Source organism: Salmo salar, chromosome ssa17 (assembly GCF_905237065.1).
Source record: "Salmo salar chromosome ssa17, Ssal_v3.1, whole genome shotgun sequence".
NCBI classification, from domain to species: Eukaryota; Metazoa; Chordata; class Actinopteri; order Salmoniformes; family Salmonidae; genus Salmo; species Salmo salar.
In genome coordinates, this window is record NC_059458.1 from 48,096,466 (window position 1) to 48,118,057 (window position 21,592).

Here is a 21,592-nt window from a genome sequence, read left to right on the forward strand (position 1 = left end):
CTTAAGGAAATCACAAATATTATGGACACATTAGAAATAGTGGATATTTGGAGACTAAAAAATCCAGACCTAGTGAGATATACACGGAGGAGACTTAATTAAGCTAGCCGTCTTGACTACTTTCTTGTCTCTTTCTCTCTTGCATCAAAGGTTAAAAAAGTTTCAATAGGAGACAGAATGCGATCGGATCATCATCTATTTGGCCTTCACATAACTCTCATAGAATTTCCATGTGGATGGGGATATTGGAAATTTAATCAACGTTTACTGGAGGACAAGTTATTTTTAACTAAGACAAAATAATTTATAACTGAATTTTTCCAGTATAATATAGGAACAGCAAATCCACTTATTGTTTGGGATATCTTTAAATGTACCTTCAGAGGTCATTCAATTCAATATTCATCAATAATAAAAAAGCAGTTTCTGGCTAAAGAGACAAGACTAACAAGGGAAATACATGAACTAATAGTACAGGTAGATAGCAATAAAATGATACTACAGAGATACAAAATAAGTCAGAAGAAAAACAAAAAGAACTTGAGGAACTTATTCAAGAACATCTAAATGTAATCTATTACAAAAATAAAGCAAACTGGATGGAATATGGAGAAAAATGCACAACATTCTTCCTGAATCTCCAACACAGGAACGCTAACAAAAACAATTTGCAGAAACTTGTTGTTACTGAAGACGGAGTCATCTATGATTCTCCGAATTATATTTTAAGAGGAAGCAAAATATTTTAAGCAGATGTTCTCTTTTCCAGCTCATCCTCTCCCACGGTAACAAATACTTTCCAAATAATACAAAAAAATGTAAAATTAACAAATGTACAGAAAGATGAGTGCGAAGGCCAAATTACAGAGGAAGAACTTTTAGAGGCTATTAATAAACCCTTACAATCTGGAAAAAACCCAGGGCTCGATGGCATACCGGTAACAGTCTACATTAATTTTTTTATTGCTATGACTGTGATATGTTGTTATTTATCTATCTTAGTTGAATGCACTCTGGAAAAGAGTGTCTGCTAAATGACCAAGATGTAAATGTATATTTGAAAATAAAGATACCTAAATGAATAGCAATGCACACTGGGTATTATTATTGGCCTTGTTTGAGGGTGGCGTTCATTAGAATAATACTCAGCATGCTTTGCAATTGTACATTTTTACATATACTTTTTTTATTTAGTTTATTTAGGAGACACTCTTATCATACCATAGTGCCATCAGACTTCTGATACCAATGCAGGGTGAAAGGGAGCCACAAAATATGAACCGCTATATATAAAAAATGACAGCTCCCGAAAGTATCATGTTATAAAATACATTGAAGTGTTGTTCAGCCCAATGTTATTGAAATTACAAAATACTTAGAAGGAATTTAAATACATATTTCAAATACATGTAAAATACTAAAATAGAAATACTGCCAATGTATGATCAGAAGAGCGAGGATTAGTTGAGACAGACAGGGAGAAGGGGAGGTTGGTTGAAACAGACAGGGAGAAGGGGAGGTTGGTTGAAACAGACAGGGAGAAGGGGAGGTTGGTTGAAACAGACAGGGAGAAGGGGGAAAAGGGGGAGGTTGGAGAAGGGGGAGGTTAGTGGAGACAATGATCAATGAGGAGTGAGAAAGTTACAAACCACGTTTCCATCCACAGTTTTTATGCGAGTAAAGTCATACCGTATTTAAAAAACAAATATTATGACAGATGTGATGGAAACAGGAAATTTCTGTCCAATTTTATAAATGCCTACAGATGCTGTAATTTGATCGTTCGACATGGTGGGATCTTTTTGTGTCAGTAAAATGAATTAATGAAATGGTGGTGAAAATGCCTTTATGGACAAATATGGATATAATAACCATCATATTGAAATAAACTTGGAGTCATATTGTGTGTGGTCCTCCCACTACAACTCAGACAATCATGCAGTTTATTATGCTACAGATTAAATAAGTTATGATGAACTTCACAGGTAGGTGAAAGTGCACGGCGATGTTGACGCTCCTTTCCAATAAATATTGAGGGTTTTATTCTGGTGACATATTGATCAATGCTTTTTTTAGCCTTCCCTGTAGCTCAGTTGGTAGAGCATGGTGTTTGCCATGCCAGATTTGTGGGTTCGATTCCCACGGGTGGCCAGCACAGGAAAAAAAAAAAAAAAGTATGAAATGTATGCATTCACTACTGTAAGTTGCTCTGGATAAGAGCGTCTGCTAAATGACGTAAATGTAAAAATGCTTGACTGCCATTTGACAAATACAACATTTTTCTCTCTTATCCATAATAAATCTCATCATGTAGGCTAGCCTATCCGCACAGCCTTCACGCACTGTATCAGCGAGCTGTTGGCAAGAGTGCACGTGTCAAGACCAGAGTAGGCACATTTGCTATTTAATGCAACAATTTTTGTGACAAAACTATAGGTAGTTGCAAATGCGATGGAAACACATTGAACTTTAGATTTGTATTCTGCACATGAAAACTTAAGCAAAAAAGTACATTTTGTGTGGACTATGTCATCACACACTGACTTTTATCCGCAACAAGTCGGTTTGCTGGAAACACACCACTGGTGGGAAAAATTGCATATCTTCTTTATGTGGATTTTAGAATATTCACATGAAAATCTAGCTACAGAGGCATACATATTATATCATATCCCCCCCAAAAATGCTATCCAAGCATGTCTTGGGGGTATGATCTTTGTGCCTCTAACTTTCTCACTCATCATAATTCACAATTCATTCAGGATTATCCAGAATCATGGTAGCATCCACATTAATGTAGAAGTGTTCAGAAACATATTCTATTCTTATTTACATTAAAAAAGTGACTCCAAAATGACACAATACATCATTTACTATTGGGCACAAATTATTCTGAAACACAACCTAAACAAACCACAAATGCATCCAATAAGTTTGTACAGTCACAAGCTTGATGTAGTCATTGCGTGCTAGGAATATGGGACCAAATACTAAACTTTTGACTAAGTGTATTATGTGGGCTCCCGAGGGGCGCAGTGGTCTAAGGCACTGCATCTCAGTGCATGAGGTGTCACTGCAGTCCCTGGTTTGAATCCAGACTGCATCACATCCAGCAGAAGGAGCAGCCCCATATCCACATCCACGGGACAGTAGTGGAGAGGGTAGAAAGTTTTAAGTTCCTCGGCGTACACATCATGGACAAACTGAAATGGTCAAACCACACAGACAGCGTGGTGAAGAAGGCGCAGCAGTGCCTCTTCAACCTCAGGAGGCTGAAGAAATTCGGCTTGTCACCAAAAATACTCAAACTTTTACAGCTGCACAATCGAGAGCATCCTGTCGGGCTGTATCACCGCCTGGTACGGCAACTGCTCCGCCCATAACCGTAAAGCTCTCCACAGGGTAGTGAGGTCTGCACAACGCATCACCGGGGCCAAACTACCTGCCCTCCAAGACACCTACACCACCTGATGTCACAGGAAGGCCAAAAAGATCATCAAGGACAGCAACCACCCGAGCCACTGCCTGTTCACCCCGCTATCATCCAGAAGGCGAGGTCAGTACAGGTGCATCAAAGCACGGACCGAGAGACTGAAAAACAGCTTTTATCTCAATGCCATCCGGCTGCTGCCAACATACTGACTCAACTCCAGCCACTTTAATTATGGAAAAATTGATGTAATAAATGTATCACTAGCCACTTTAAACAATGCCACTTCATATAATGTTTACATACCCTACATTACTCATCTCATATGTATATACTGTACTCTATACCATCTACTGCATCTTGCCATCTTGATGTAATGTATCACTAGCCACTTTAAACAATGCCACTTCATATGTTTACATATCCTACATTACTCATCTCATATGTATATACTGTACTCTATACCATCCACTGCATCTTGCCTATGCCGTTCTATACCATCACTCATTCATATATATTTTTTATGTACATATTCTTATTCATTCCTTTACATTTGTGTGTATAAGGAAATTGTTGTGAAATTGTTAGGTTAGATTACTCGTTGGATATTATTACTGCATTGTCGGAACTAGAAGCACAACCATTTCGCTACAATCGCATTAACATCTGCTAACCATGTGTATGTGACAAATAAAATTTGATTTGACATCCGGCTGTGATTGGTAGTCCCATAGGGCTGTGCACAATTGGCCCAGCGTCGTTCGGGGTAGGCCGTCATTGTAAATAAGAATTTGTTCTTAACTGACTTGCCTAGTTAAATATTTTTTTTAATATATATATATATACACGTGAATTTGACCAAATACTTTTGGTTCCCTAAAAATGGGGTGACTATGAAAAAGAAGTGCTGTATATTTTTTACAGTTCACCCAATATGGATGGAAATAGCCTCAAATGAAAGCTGACAGTCTGCACTTATAGTTATTGTCATTGTATAATTTCAAATCCAAAGTGCTGGGGTAGAAAGCCAAAACAACAACAAAAAACTGTCACTGTTCAAATACTTTTGAACCTCACTGTAGCACCAGTCTGTGGGTGTCTGCTCTGCAAATGTAGCAGCATCACCCATACTCATTATCTACTGCTCAGAGCAGAAACCTTGTTCGCTGTGTGTGAGTGTGTGTCTTTGTGTGTGTGAAAATCACCCAAGGGTCAGACTGATAGCTCATGAGTCTCAGGGATGCTAGGCCACAATGTGATTACTCTAGTGGCTGTTCTCCAAGGATTGTGTAAGGTTATGATTGAGAAAACAGCCAGAAGGCCACAAGGAGAAAAACAATGGTATGGAGTAGTCTGGATGAACCCCACAATTTCTTCCAGAACAGACAGTCAAATTGTCAGATTACTCATTAATGCCGATTATCAGCCCTCCTCCCATTACATAATTAAGCAGACGCTATTGTCCAAATCAATTTACAATCAGTGCATTAAACTAAGGTTGATTAAAAAGACATCACAATAGTGTAAAATTATCCTACTATACTTTTAGAAATTAAATGCTACTGTAAACTTAATATTAGTATTTAACCTGTTATGGCTAGGGGGCAGTATTTTCACGGCCGGATAAAAAACGTACCCGATTTAATCTGATTATCTGATTATTACTCCTGAAGTACTTTACACCACTTCCCAAATGCCTTCACACCATACATTAGCATACTTTGGATACGGTTACACATGCACTTATCACATAGTATTCCATACATAAGTTAAGGCCATGCAACCTGAGTTGAAAGCTGAGTGAGGTGCACATCTACAGTACATAAACAGATGCATGTTCCATATACACTACCGTTCAAAAGTTTGGGGTCACTTAGAAATGTCCTTGTTGTCCATGAAAACATACATGAAATTAGTTGCAAAATGAATAGGAAATATAGTCAAGACGTTGACAAGGTTGTATAATAATGATTTTCAATTGAGATAATAATAGTGTCCTTCAAACTTTGCTTTCGTCAAAGAATTCTCCATTTGCAACAATTACAGCCTTGCAGACGTTTGGTATTCTAGTTGTCAATTTGTTGAGTAATCTGAGGAGATTTCAACACATGCTTCCTGAAGCATCTCCCACAAGTTGGATTGGCTTGATGGGCACTTCTTACGTAACATACGGTCAAGCTGCTCCCACAACAGCTCAATAGGGTTGAGATTCGGTGACTGTGCTGGCCAGTCCATTATAGACAGAATACCAGCTGACTACTTCTTCCCTAAATAGTTATTGCATAGTTTGGAGCTGTGCTTTTGGTCATTGTCCTGTTGTAGGAGGAAATTGGCTCCAATTAAGTGCTGTCCACAGGGTATGGCATGGCGTTGCAAAATGGAGTGATAGCCTTCCTTCTTCAAGATCCCTTCTCCCTGTAGAAAATCTCCCACTTTACCAGCACCAAAGCACCCCCAGACCATCACATTGCCTCCACCATGCTTGGCAGATGGCGTCAAGTACTCCTACAGCATCTTTTCATTTTTTCTGCATCTCACGAATGTTCTTCTCTGTGATCCGAATACCTCAAACTTAGATTTGTCTGTCCATAACACTTTTTTCCAATCTTCCTCTGTCTGTGTTCTTTTGCCCATCTTAATCTTTTATTTTTATTGGCCAGTCTGAGATATGGCTTGTGCTGTTCTGTGAAGGGAGTAGTAAACAGCGTTGTACAAGATGTTCAGTTTCTTGGCAATTTCTCGCATGGAATAGCCTTCATTTCTCAGAACAAGAATAGACTGACGAGTTTCAGAAGAAAGTTATTTGTTTCTGGCCATTTTGAGCATGTAATCGAACCCACAAATGCTGACACTCCAGATACTCAACTAGTCTAAAGAAGGACAGTTTTAATGCTTCTTTAAATCAGAACAACAGTTTTCAACTATGCTAACATAATTGCAAAATGGTTTTCTAACGATCAATTAGCCTTTTAAAATGATAAACTTGGATTAGCTAACACAACGTGCCATTTGAACACAGGAGTGATGGTTGCTTATAATGGCCCTCGATACGCCTATGTAGATATTCCATAAAAAAAATCTGCCGTTTCCAGCTACAACAGTCATTTACAACATTAACAATGTCTACACTGTATTTCTGATCAATTTGATGTTATTTTAATTGACAAAAATCTTTCAAAACCAAGGACATTTCTAAATGACCCCAAAGTTTTGAACGGTAGTGTATTTACAGTTGAAGTCGGACGTTTACGTACACCTTAGCCAAATACATTTAAACTCCGTTTTTCACAACTCCTGACATTCAATCCTCATAAAAATTCCCTGTCTTAGGTCAGTTAGGATCACCACCTTATTTTAAGAATGTGAAATGTCAGAATAATAGTAGAGAGAATGATTTATTTCATATTTTATTTCTTTCATCACATTCCCAGTGGGTCAGAAGTTTACATACACTCAATTAGTATTTGGTAGCGTTGCCTTTAAATTGTTGAACTAGGGTCAAACATTCCAGGTAGCCTTCCACAAGCTTCCCACAATAAGTTGGGAGAATTTTGGCCCATTCCTCCTGACAGAGCTGGTGTAACTGAGTCAGGTTTGTAGGCCTCCTTGCTCCCACACGCTTTTTGGAGGTACGGGCTTTGTGATGGCCACTCCAATACCTTGACTTTGTTGTCCTTAAGCACTTTTGCCACAACTTTGGAAGTATGCTTGGGGTCATTGTCCATTTGGAAGACCCATTTGCGAACAAGCATTAACTTCCTGACTGATGTCTTGAGATGTTCAAGATATCCATATAATTTTCAATTCCTCATGATGCCATCTATTTTGTGAAGTGCACCAGTCCCTCCTGCAGCAAAGCACCCCCACAACATGATGCTGCCACCCCCGTGCTTCACAGTTGGGATGGTGTTCTTCGGCTTGCAAGCCTCTCCCTTTTTCCTCCAAACATAACAATGGTCATTATGGCCAAACAGTTGTATTTTTGTTTCATCAGACCAGAGGACATTTCTCCAAAAAGTACGATCTTTGTCCCCATGTGCAGTTGCAAACCGTAGTCTGGCTTTTTTATGGCAGATTTGGAGCAGTGGCATCTTACTTGCTGAGCGGCCTTTCAGGTTATGTCGATATAGGACTCGTTTTACTGTGGCTATAGATACCTTTTGTACCTGTTTCCTCCAGCATCTTCACAAGGTTCTTTGCTGTTGTTCTGGGATTGATTTGCACTTTTCGCAACAAAGTACGTTCATCTCTAGGAGACAGAATGCGTCTCCTTCCTGAGCGGTATGACGGCTGAGTGGTCCCATGGTGTTTATACTTGCGTACTATTGTTTGAACAGATGAACGTGGTACCTTCAAGCATTTGGAAATTGCTCCCAAGGATGAACCAGACTTGTGGAGGTCTACAATTTTTTCTGAGGTCTTGGCTGATTTCTTTAGATTTTCCCATGATGTCAAGCAAAGAGGCACTGAGTTTGAAGGTAGACCTTGAAATACATCCAAAGGTACACCTCTAATTGACTCAAATTATGTCAATTAGCCTATCAGAAGCTTCTAAAGCCATGCCATCATTTTCTGGAATTTTCCAAGCTGTTTAAAGGCACAGTCAACTTAGTGTATGTAAATTTCTGTGACCCACCGGAATTGTGACACAGTGAATTATAAGTGAAATAATCTGTCTGTAAACAATTGCTGGAAAAATTACTTGTGTCATGCACAAAGTAGATGTCCTAACCGACTTGCCAAAACTATAGTTTGTTAACCTGTCAAGGTGTAGGGGGCAGTATTTTCACGGCCGGATGAAAAATGTACCCAAATTAAACTGGTTACCACCCTGGCCCAGAAACTAGAATATGCATATTATTAGTAGATTTGGATAGAAAACACTTCTAAAACTGTTTGAATGGTGTCTGTGAGTTTAACCTGTCTGGGAACCTGGGACGTTTGTGTCCCACCCTAGTCAACAGCCAGTGGAATCGCGTGCGCGAAATACAAACACCTCATAAATGCTATAACTTCAATTTCTCAAACATATGACTATTTTACACCATTTTATAGATACACCTCTCCTGAATCGAACCACGTTGTCCGATTTCAAAAAGGCTTTACAGCAAAAGCAAAACATTAGATTATGTTAGGAGAGTACCCTGCCAAAAATAATCACACTGCCATTTTCAAAGCAACTTGCATGCATCACAAATACCCAAAACACAGCTAAATGCAGCACTAACCTTTGACAATCTTCATCAGATGACACTCCTAGGACATCATGTTACACAATACATGCATTTTTTTGTTCGATAAAGTTCATATTTATATATAAAAACAGCATTTTACATCGGCGCGTGACGTTCATAAAATATTTTCCCTCAAATGCTTCCGGTGGTTCAGCGCTACAATTTACAAAATTACTATTCGAAAACATTGTTAGTCATTCAAAGAATTATAGATTAACATCTCGTGAATGCAACCGCATTGCCAGATTTAAAAATAACTTTACTGGGAAATCACACTTTGCAATAAACGAGGTGCTATGCTCAGAAAAATAGGCTAGGCGATACAGGTTAGCGCCATCTTGGAGTCATCTAAAATCAAATATACTATTGTAAATATTCACTTACCTTTGATTATCTTCATCAGAAGGCACTTCCAGGAATCCCAGGTCCTCAACAAATGTAGTTTTGTTCGAAAAAGTTAATAATTTATGTCCCAATAGCTCCTTCTTGTTAGCGCGTTCCGAAGGCTACTCAAAATGTACGAGGCGCGCGGGACTTGTCGTCACGAATGTGCAAAAAATATATATTTACGTTCGTTCAAACATGTCAAACGTCGTATAACATAAATCTTTAGGGCCTTTTTCAATCAGAGCTTCAATAATATTCAAGGCGGACGATTGCATTGTCTTACTAAATGTTTCGGAACGAGAGGGTACCCACGGGCGCCCGCGTCATAGTAGTAATGGCCCTCCCTCTATGACCAACTTTCCAGGCCTCTCGTTCGGTCACTTTTTACCGGAGAAGACTCAAACCACTTTGTAAAGACTGTTGACATCTAGTGGAAGCATTAGGAAGTGCTAAATTAATCCTAACTCACGGTGTGTTTCATAGGCAAAGTGTTGAAGGTGATTCCACAAATCAGATTGGATATGCGCGGTCCCGTGAGCGCGCCGTTCCTTCTTTTTCTTCTTGAATGAATATGCTATTGTCCGGTTGGAATATTATCGCAATTTTACGTTAAAAATACCATAAAGATTGATTTTAAACAGCGTTTGAAATGCTTCTAAGTATGGTAATGGAACATTTTGACTTTTCGTCTCTGGTACTGCGCTCGCGCGTTTTGCCTTTGGATAGTGCTCTGTACGCACGAACAAAACGCAGGTATTTGGACATAAATATGGATTATTTCGAACAAAAACAACATTTGTTGTGGAAGTAGCAGTCCTGGGAGTGCATTCTGACGAAGATCAGCAAAGGTAAGAGAATATTTATAATACTAATTCTGAGTTTAGGTGACCCCGAACTTGGCGGGTGTCTGTATAGCTTGCTGTGATGGCGAGCTATGTACTCAGAATATTGAAAAATGTGCTTTCTCCGTAAAGCTATTTTCAAATCTGACACAGCGGTTGCATAAAGGAGTACTGTATCTATAATTCTTAAATAATTGTTATGTATTTTGTCAACGTTTATGATGTAAATTGATGTGCATATTCACCGAAAGCTTTGGTGGGAAATACATTTTCTGAACATCACGCGCCAATGTAAAATGCTGTTTTTGGATATAAATATGAACTTTATCGAACAAAACATACATGTATTGTGTAACATGATGTCCTAGGAGTGTCATCTGATGAAGCTCGTCAAAGGTTAGTGTTTCATTTAGCTGTGTTTTGGGTTTTTGTGACATGTCCTTGCATGGAAAATGGCTGTGTGGTTATTTTTGTCTATGTACTCTACTAACATAATCTAATGTTTTGCTTTCTTTGTAAAGCCTTTTTGAAATCGGACAATGTGGTTGGATTAAGGAGAAGTTTATCTTTAAAATGGTGTAAAATAGTCGTATATTTGAGAAATTGAAATTATGATATTTTTGCTGTTTTGTATTTCGTGCCATGCTATATCACTGGCTGTTGAATAGTGTGGGACGGTCACGTCCCACCTAGCCCAGAGAGGTTTTAACAAGAAATGTGTGGAGTGGTTGAAAAACGAGTTTTAATGACTCCAACCTAAGTCTATGTAAACTTCCGACTTCAACTGTATATATATATACACATTTATTTACATTACATTATACACATAAATATATATATATACACATAAATATATATATATACATATATATATATATATATATATATATATATATATATATATATATATATATATATATATATATATATATTTATTAATTTTTATTTATTTATTTATTTATTTTTTTGCTAAAAATGTGGGGCTCAATGACGGGTCGCCACTGCATAGGAGATTTGATGATGTTGAAGTTGAAATGGTGCTGGAATAGTGGAGGCAGCTCCTGTTTTCTTTGCGCCTTGCGGTAACTCTCCATGGTTCTAAATCAATAGATGTTTCGTAGTCTGAAAATTTCAGAAACATGAAGTTACTTGACCATTCTGTAGGTCATGTAACTGTTTGTTACATGCAATATGGTTGGTGGATTTCACCAACCAGAGTTTGCTCTCCAGTTTTGTGATGAAACAAAGGTGTGGTTGAATTTATTCTGCCACAGTGTCTTCCGCTTGTCTTTTTTATTTAACTAGGCAAGTCAGTTAAGAAGAAATTCTAATTTACAATGACAGCCTACCCCGGCCAAATCGGGACGACGCTCTGCTAATTGTGCGCCGCCCTATGGGACTCCCAATCACGGCCAGATGTGATACAGCCTGGATTCAAACCAGGGACTGTAGTGACGCCTCTTGCACTGAGATGCAGTGCCTTAGACCGCTGCGCTACTCGGAAGCCCAATATAATATATTGGGCTCCCGATATATATATATATATCACGGTCACAAGGCATATGAACTAACAGGTTATAAAGCAAATAATGCTATTGTCACAACACATAGGTTGCAACCAAATTATGGCTGTTTTTTTGGTTTAGCTACCCCAGTGATTTTACTCACACACCGCTACCGGTAAAATTTTACTCACACACCGCTACCGGTAAAGACCCAGCTCCTAGGGCTGATGAGAGCTAGCCCCCTTTTCTGAAGTGGAAAACTGCTACATATTGGATGATGTAACTGAGTGAGCTCTGATGGAATTTCGCCCTGTTGATGTTGACTTGCGGAAAACGGGCGATAAATGGGAGAATGAAACATGTAGGCCATTAAAATCAGCATAATAGTGTGCGGAATAAAATAACTGCATATAGACAAAGAATTAGCCTATTCCAATGAGCTATTATTGCAAACATTTTGCTATTATCACACATTTAAGTTTGGACTTCAGGATTGTTTTCGTTTCCAATAAATGCATGGGTCTGCACAAGGAATTTCTATTAGGCCTACATCTATCTACAGATGAGCAGGATACATCGGAAGGTTTATTCTCATGCGTCTGAGCTGAGCTGTGCGTGGGAGCAGGCAGGCAAGGAGCTGTCAGTGGCACGCAAACTCCATGGTCATAAATAAAATAATAATTCCCAGATGCTATCTTCTCTCCTCCATCCTCATACATGCATACACTCTCTCTCTGTGTTTCATGCGAATAACATATTGGACTATGACACACAACACAAATCTATGATAGGCAATAGTCTACATGTTTCATTCTATTATGCGGCACGCATTTTAATCTAGTTCCAAAACCGTTATCTGTAAAAGGCAGCGGATGCTGAGGCAGAGAGATGGACTATGGGTGCAGCCTTGCAATGAAACTAAAGAAAGGGTTGACAAATCTTGGAAGATGGACGTATCTATAGGCTACATCAGTTTAGGCTACTGTACTTACTCTGCGTAACCAGTGGCCCACGGCAATCTCTTCTTCTCTTTGAGGATGAGAATCGGCCGCCCGATGTGATCTGCGGAGCACTCGATTTCTTCCTGGGTCAGTCCTAGGAACTCGGGTCTCGTGTAGGGGAATTTCAGCGGCAGTTCTGATCCGGAATAGTCACCTTCAGCGCCACCAGCCACAACGCCTCCCATGAAATTGGCCACCGCAGATTTAACCCGAGTGAGCATGTTCGTGCCGCGTCGTGTGTCGGTGCTGTGCGGTGCTCCGGCGCGGCTCCCCTTTCCCGAATTTCCTCCCAGCTCGGCGACACGTTTCGACGACAGCGCGATGGATGCAAAAAATACCTCCTCCGATTCAGGATTTTATTCAAAGCCGCTGGAGAGAGAGCTAAAGTCCTCTTGTGGACGCGGAAATACACTCCCGATTAACAGAGTCATGTGATTCCAGCCTATCAAGCTGCTGGATTTGGTCGCCAGGGCCACCGCACGAGCACTGAGCTATAGGGTTGGTTGAGGGTCAAAGGTATCACTTATCCTGGGATCTTGAGCATTGTAGACAACGTCTAGAACCTGTCAGGGACAACCCCTGGACTTACACGCATCGTGGAGTTTCCCAGAGGTGTGTGTTATCAGGGGGCAACTTTGATTTTAGAAGTGGGGGGGACATTTATATATCTATATCTTTTAAATGTGTGATAATAAATGTGTGATAATAGCAAAATAATAGCAAAATGTTTGCAATAATAGCTCATTGGAATAGGCTAATTCTTTGTCTATATGCAGTTATTTTATTCCGCACACTATTATGCTGATTTTAATGGCCTACATGTTTCATTCTCCCATTTATCGCCCGTTTTCCGCAAGTCAACATCAACAGGGCGAAATTCCATCAGAGCTCACTCAGTTACATCATCCAATATGTAGCAGTTTTCCACTTCAGAAAACGGGGCTAGCTCTCATCAGCCCTAGGAGCTGGGTCTTTACCGGTAGCGGTGTGTGAGTAAAATCACTGGGGTAGCTAAACCAAAAAAACAGCCATAATTTGGTTGCAACCTATGTGTTGTGACAATAGCATTATTTGCTTTATAACCTGTTAGTTCATATGCCTTGAACTAACAGGTTCAAAACACCCTACCTGACCGTTCTGAGGGTCTGCATGGTCCTATAAAACACTGGAGGGAACAAAAATGCAATTTCTGAATGTTGTCCCCAGTGAAAGTTGCTCCCCTGTGTGTTATTATAATTGGGTCCGCAATATGCCAAAATGCACTAGCTGGCACGAGCTAGCCCTACCTGGTTACTGGCTATAGTCATGCTAGCTAGTAGTAGCTAATGGTGACTAAAATAAAACCATTAAATATTCTTCTGTGTTTGATGGAAACGCCCAAACATTACACTTGAAATCAAAAATATGTATTTAATGTTAGCCTCATGGAGAACCAGGCTTCCCTAATATGGGTAAGCCTCAGAAAGTTCTCAATAGAGGTGGAACTCCGGTAATATGCTGCATTCAAAACAACTATAACTCAGATCTTGGAACTCGTAAATCTCTGACTTCCGACTTCAGTGCGTTCAGGACAACTGGGATCTTGAAAGAAAACAAGCTCGGACTGGGAAAAATCATTTTCAATGGTCATCCAACTTAGAAACTCTTGTATCTTTCTAGAGCTCCGACTTTCTGACCTGAAGATCACTAACGTCATGATTTTACCTCAGTTCCCAGTTGTCTTGAAAACACCAATAGTGCTCACTAGATTAGTATCATAGGTGTAACAGTGCATGACAATTCTTTTTACAATCTATAGTGAGGATGGCTGAGAAATCGCTGATTAAAACCCCATCCAAATATTGTTTAGAGTATGTCGATTTTGTGTATAAATCACACTTCTGACAAAACACAATTAAGTTTTTCCTCCAGGTTTTCCATTTTCTGCAATGTTGCAAACCAGCATATGGAACAACTCTCTGCAAAATGTGTCCTTCCTGGTCTGAAAACAGTGACGAACATAGAACCAACAGGCATGGGGGGGTTCTTGAAATGTAACATCCAAACAAAATCTTGGCCCATATTTAATCTATTTTTACAATACAAAATTCTCCAGACCTCCAAGGTCTGATTACCGAGTCAAAAAAAAGAAAAGGGAATGGAAAAACAGAAAACGGATCGTTTTCTTTTGTTTCTGAATTTGAAAAATGAAAATCGGATAGGACTTGTTTTCTCATTTATATTGTCGAAATTGGTTGAACATGGAATAATGAAAAACAAATAACAACGAAATGAATTCCATTTTTGAAATTTGTTTTTCCTTTTGTTCACACCTGGAAGTACACACCCCCTCATAGAATATTCACAGGGCTTAAGGGGGGTGTTTACAATCTGGGTTGGCAGCACAAAGAAAGGATTAGACTGTGTGAGTGTGACAGGAAGATAAAAATACTCATGTTAGCTAAGATGCAGAACTTAATATTAAGTTAGCATGCCAATATAACAATCTCAATCACAGCTGAACAAAGTTGGTGTCATGGATCCCTCTGGAACTTTCATTGTGCACACCTGGCCCCTATTCCCACTGATTAGTACGTGATATATGTGCCCTCTGTTCCCTCTGTCTTTGTTGGTTATTGTTCCCATGTCTGTCGGTGGTGTGAGTACCTATACGTCGGTGCAGCTGTTATGCTGCATGCTATATATATTGTGTATTCCGGGTATCGTCCTGTGGCATTCAACAAGGTTTTCCCAAGCTCTTTTGTTTGGGTACAGCCCAGTGTTTTTGTATACGTGTTTGTTTTGGGTGTATTAACTTGTTATGGATAGGGGGCAGTATTTTCACGGCCAGATAAAAAACGTACCCGATTTAATCTGGTTATTACTCCTGCCCAGAAACGTGAATATGCATATAGTTAGTAGCTTTGGATAGAAAACACTCCAAAGTTTCTAAAACTGTTTGAATGGTGTCTGTGAGTATAACAGAACTCAAATGGCAGGCCAAAACCTGAGAAGATTCTGTACAGGAAGTACCCTGTCTGACCATTTCTTGGCCATCTTTGGCCCCCCGTGGGAATCGAACACACAACCCTGGCGTTGCACACACCATGCTGATGTTGCAAACACCATGCTCTACCAACTGAGCCACAGGTTAAAAACCCCTATTGTGTATTCCTGCGCCTGTCTCCAAAATCCTTTATAGCAGTGTGACAGAATAATCGACCATTGAGAGAGACAGCGGGAATGGCCCATATGACGACACTGCGACTGGTCCGTCCGGTGCTGCAGCTTCAGCAGCCACAACGGGTCCGTTCGAAGACGCAGCGTCAGCAGCTACAACTGGCCCGTCCGACGCCGCCACAACCGGTCCGTCCGACGCCGCCGCAACTTTGGCAGCGGCAACTGGCCCGTCCGAAGACGACGCAACTTCGGCAGCTGCATCGGGTCCGGATTGACCCACGCTGCGCTCCTGTGATCGTCCTCGATACCGGTGTCGTTGCGCATCGGGGGGTACTGTCACGGATCCCTCTGGAACATTCATTGCTCACACCTGGCCCCTATTCTCACTGATTAGCATGTTCCCTCTGTCTTTGTTGGTTATTGTTCCCATGTCTGTTGGTGGTGTGAGTACCTATGCGTTGATGCAGCTGTTATGCTGCATGCTATATATATTGTGTATTACGGGTATCGTCCCATGGCGTTCAACGAGGTTTACCCTCTCTATTTTGTTTGGGTACAGCCCAGTGTTTTTGTATACGTGTTTGTTTTGGGCGTATTAAAAACCCCTATTGTGTATTCCTGCGTCTGTCTCCAAAATTCTTTATACCAGCCTGACAGTTGGCTTGCACTAGCTAGCAGGCTGCTAGCTAGCCCCACCTGGTTACTGACTATATACATGCTAGCTAGTAATAGCTAGTTGAAGTAAGTTAGTCCCTCAACCTGCTACAAGATGAAGCTGCCCAGCCAGAGCTACCTGCTGCAGAAAGGCCAGATTTCTCCATTACTTTCTGAAGCCAATTTAGCTAGATCTTCTGTCAGCTGACAGTGTTTATTGACTGAATAATAATGAACAGCAGATATTGTAAATGGTTACCTATCTGGCACTTTTCATAGCTAACTTAGCTATTGCTTACACATACAACAATATCCAATCAAGCAATAGTCAGAGCTGATGTGTGCATGTGTTTGTGTTTCCCACAGTTGTGTCTAGTTGGCTGGATGTCCTTTGGGTGGTGGACCATTCTTGATACACATGGGAAACTTAAGCATAAGAATCCTAGCAGCGTTGCTGTTCTTGACACAAACAGGTGCCCCTGGCACCTACTACCATACCCCGTTCAAAGGCAATTAAATGTTTTTTCTTGCCCATTCACCCTCTGAATGGCACACACACATAATCCATGTCTCAAGGTTTAAAAATCATTAACAATGAGAGTTTCTTCAACCAATCCCATCTACACCCATCTATCCACTCTTATGGGTGTTTTCTGTTAAGAGAATGTGTTTCTTGTTAAAAGGATAAATAGCACTAAAGGATGTAAGCAAAGACACTATGTGTAATCCTGGGATTAAGTGTACTTATTGGTATAATTCTATAATGGCCTATAGTTATCTGTACTTAATCCTATAATGGCCCGTAGTAATATTATAGTCCGATAATGGCATGTAGCAATCTTATAATTACTTATAGTAATCTGCACTTATTACTTTCTGGAAATAATGTATAGACGTGCCACTATAATTGATCCAAGGAACTAGAGGGGAGGGGAAACCCCGCCTAGAGGAAAGAACTTAGATTTGGAAACAATAGTGGAGTAAAGCCGAGGGGATATGGTTATTAGCATAAAGTGGAGGGACTATGAAACTTGTATAAGCATGAAACTGTATAAAAGGAGTGGACTGAGACTGAGTGGTTCCATGTGTTTGATGTCATTCCATTATTATGAGCTGTCCTCCCCTCAGCAGCCTTCACTGTTGTACAACATTTACAACATTAACAATGTCTACACTGTATTTCTGATCAATTTGATGTTTTTTTAAATGGGCAAAAGAGGTGCTTTTCTTTCAAAAACAAGGACATTTGTAAGTGACCCCAAACTTTCGAACGGTAGTGTATATTTTGTACATTGATGGCAAACTGATATCTGACACTTATTAATGCCAAAATAACATGCAAAATGGTGAGGCTTTTTTCCTAAACAGGTGGGGCTCAAAACAGCCTCTGCCCCAGCTGCCCTGAATGACAGGTTGACGCCGACCAACATACTGTACCTCTTACTGTACCTTTCTAGAAACACAATGTAATACACAGTCCTATCCAGTAGATGGAGTCATTACACAGAGAGATAAGACTTTGGGTCACTAGCTTTTCAATATGTTTACAAAATATTTGCTTTCAGGAAATACTTACATCACTACAAATAATTTTGTGTACCCTGGGGGATGATATTGCGCCAAGCACCATAACCAAAAATGCTTAAATCTATCAAAAATATGTGCTACTTCCAGTAAGACAGAGAGACATCCGGGATTGTAACATACATGGCTCCGGGATTGTAACAAACATGGCTCTCTGGGGACATGCTGTTGGAGTCGATACAGCCACCGGGATTCTTTATTCGTCGCGCCGACAGGAATGAACATCTCTCTGGGAAGAAGAAGGGCAGGGGGTGTATGTTTCATGATTAATGGCTCATGGTGTAATTGTAACAACATACAGGAACTCAATTCCTTCTGTTCACCTGACCTAGAATTCCTTACAATCAAATGCTGACCGTATTATCTCCCAAGATAATTATTGTCGGTTATTGCCTTGCATACAAGGCCCTCCACCGCCCTCCGTTCGGCAAATCTGACCACTACTCCATTTTGCTTTCCCCTCCTATAGGCAGAAACTCAAACAGGATGTACCCGTGACAATGACCATTCAACGCTGGTCTGACCAACTGGAATCCATGCTTCAAGATTGTTTGATCATTCGGACTGGGACATGTTCAGGGTAGCCTCAGAGAATAATATAGATTTATATGCTGAGTCGGTGAGTGAGTTGATAAGGATGTGCATAGGAAATGTTGGACCCACTGTGACTATTAAAACCTACCCTAACCAGAAACCGTGGATAGATGGCAGCATTCGCGCAAAACTGAAAGTGCGAACCACCATGAGGTAGGAAACAACATCCCCACTTTGCTGATCCTCAACATTGGAGCCCCACAAGGGGGCATGCTCAGCCCCCTCCTGTACTCGCCGTTCACCCGTGACTGCGTGGCCATGCACGCCTCCAACTCGATCATCAAGTTTGCAGATGACACAACAGTAGTAGGCTTGATCACCAACAATGACGAGACAGCCTATTGGGAGGAGGTGAGGGCACTCAGAGGTGGTGTCAGGAAAACAACCTCTCATTGTCAACAAAACAAAGGAGATGATCATGGACTTCAGGAAACAGGAGAGGGAGCACCCCCCTATCCACATCGACGGGACAGCAGTGGAGAAGGTGGAAAGATTTAAATTCCTCGGCGTACACATCATGGACAAACTGAAATGGTCCACCCACACAGACAGTGTGGTGAAGAAGGCTGTTCAACCTCAGGAGGCTGAAGATGTTTGTCACTTAATACCCTCACAAACTTTTACAGATGCACAATCGAGAGCATCCTGTCGGGCTGTATCACCGCCTGGTATGGCAACTGCACAGCCCACAACCGCAGGGCCCTCCAGAGAGTAGTGCGGTCTGCACAACACATCAAACTACCTGCCCTACAGGACAGCTACAGCACTCGATGTCACAGGAAGGCCAAAAATATCATCAAGGACAAAACCCACCTCAGCCTGTTCACCCCGCTACAATCCAGAAGGCGAGGTCAGTACAGGCGCATCAAAGCTGGGACAGAGGGACTGAATAATAGCTTCTATCTCAAGGCCATCAGACTGTTAAACAGCCATCACTAACACAGAGAGGCTGCTGCCTACTTACAGACTTGAAATCATTGCCCACTCTAACAAATTGATCACTTGTCACTTTATTGATGCCACTTTAATAATGATGTCAGAGGAAGGCACAAAAAATTGTCAAAAACTCTAGCCACCCTAGTCATAGACTTTTCTCTCTGCTACCACACGGCAAGCGGTACCGGAGCGCCAAGTCGAGGTCCAAAAGGCTTCTTAACAGCTTCTACCCACAAACCATAAGACTCCTGAAGAGCTAATCAAAGGGCTACCCAGACCCTTCTTTTATGCTGCTGCTACTCTCTGTTTATAATCTATACATAGTCACTCTAACTCTACCTACATGTACATATTACCTCAATTACCTCGACCTACCGGTGTCCCCACACATTGACACATTGACGCTTGTTATTTTACTGCTTCGGTTTAATTATTTGTTACTTTTATTTTCTACTTATTTTTTACTTAACACTTATTTATTTTCTTTTTTTTCTGAACTTCTTAAAGCATTGTTGGTTAAGGGCTTGTAAGTGAGCATTTGACTGTAAGGTTGCATTCGGCGCAGGTGACAAATAAAATTTGATTTGATTTGTATTTTATACCATCTATTGCATCTTGCCTATGCCTCTCTGTCATTGCTCATCCATATATTTAAATGTACATATTCTTATTCCATCCCTTTACTTAGATTTGTGTGTATTAGGTAGTTGTTGTGGAATTGTTAGATTACTTGTTGATATTGCTGCACTGTCGGAACTAGAAGCACAAGCATTTCGCTACCCTCGCAATAACACCTGCTAACCATGTGTATGTGACCAATAAAATTTGATTTGATTTTAAGGCTAGAGAAGAACATCAACTTCCAGTAATATATTGCTCCTGGGTACATGGGGATAGCACATACAACTACACCTGTGTCACGTCCTGACCAGCAGAGGGAGTAGTGGTGTAGTATTTTGGTCAGGACGTGGCAGAAGAAGTCTGTATGGGTTGTCTAGTATGTCTGTTTCTGGGTTAGTCTTGTGACTCCTGATCAGGAACAGCTGGGGATCGTTGTTCCTGATTGGGAGTCATATATTTAGGAGTATGTTTGTCACTTGGGTGTGGGTGGTTGTGCTAACATGGCTAGTCTTTTGTTTGTAGTAAGCATGTTAGCCTGTTGTGAGTTTCGTGTTATTGGTTTCCTGTGTATACTTTGATTTATTCTTCCTTACATTAAAAGATGAGTATCCACATTCCGCCTGCAGTTTGGTCCATTCAACACGGCTTCAACAATTATGACAACCTGTGAGGACATGTCAACATCTTATTTCTTACCCCAGCATCAGAAACATGGGATTTTCTTCAGAAGATCAAAGAGGGTCCCCTTCTTTCTTTTTCTCTTTCTGTTTTTTCCTTCTTTCTTCCATTTTTAGCTGTATGGCTGCACTAAAACTATGCTACAGATGTTTGAATATTGCCCGGGTGCATCTTCTGCAGGTACTTTGAGATGTTTTCCTTTCTGTCAGCAGCTGCCATGGGGGCTTTATGGTTGAATAAAGAAAATGCATCATTCTCACCATGGCTACAGGCACACATCGACATGTTGTTTATTGAGAAATGTTCCTTTTTTAAATGGTTTGATTGTGAGTGCGTTATGAAAGCATTTGTATGACTGCAATCACTGTCAGATAAATAGGGGAACATGTCTGTGTTTCCTTTTCCAGTTTATCTCATCAAAGCCTTCAATGACGATGGAACTTCAGGTGTAATGCCAGAGCCATTATATATCTCTGTATATGGTTCTGATTGGTGGTGGCATTTCAGTAATGGAAGATAATTGGTTTGCTCTTTACAAACTTCACAGTTTTTCAGTGGTCTTTCCTGTCAAGTTGCACACAGCAAACAATTCAGTCCTGTGTACTAGGACCATCTTTTGCTCTCTTTTCTTTCATACATTTAAACATTTTATTTACCCCTTTCTCTCCCCAATTGGTAGTTACGGTCTTGTCCCATCGCTGCAACTCCCGTATGGACTCGGGAGATGAAGGTCGAGAGCCATGCATCCTCCGAAACACAACCCTGCCAAGCCACACTGCTTCTTGACACACTGCTCGCTTAACCCGGAAGTCAGCTGCACCAATGTGTCAGATGAAACACTGCACCACTGGTGACCATGTCTGCATGCGCCCGGCCCACCACAGGAGTTGCTAGAGCACGATGGGACAAGGACATCCCAGCTGGCCAAACCGTCCCCTAACCCGCTGGGCCAATTTTGCGCCGCTTC

General features: G+C 40.8%; 1 protein-coding gene across 1 annotated transcript in view; it reads right to left on the bottom strand.

The window, feature by feature from the left end:
- LOC106575999 (protein phosphatase 1H) overlaps positions 1–12,885 on the bottom strand; it is a 66,724-nt gene extending 53,839 nt beyond the window's left edge. The window contains exon 1 of the mRNA XM_014152795.2: positions 12,391–12,885. Within this exon, the coding sequence (XP_014008270.1) occupies positions 12,391–12,620 (230 nt within the window). The 5' untranslated portion in view covers positions 12,621–12,885. The remainder of the gene's footprint in view (positions 1–12,390) is intronic.
- Between the last annotated feature and the right edge of the window lie 8,707 nt (positions 12,886–21,592).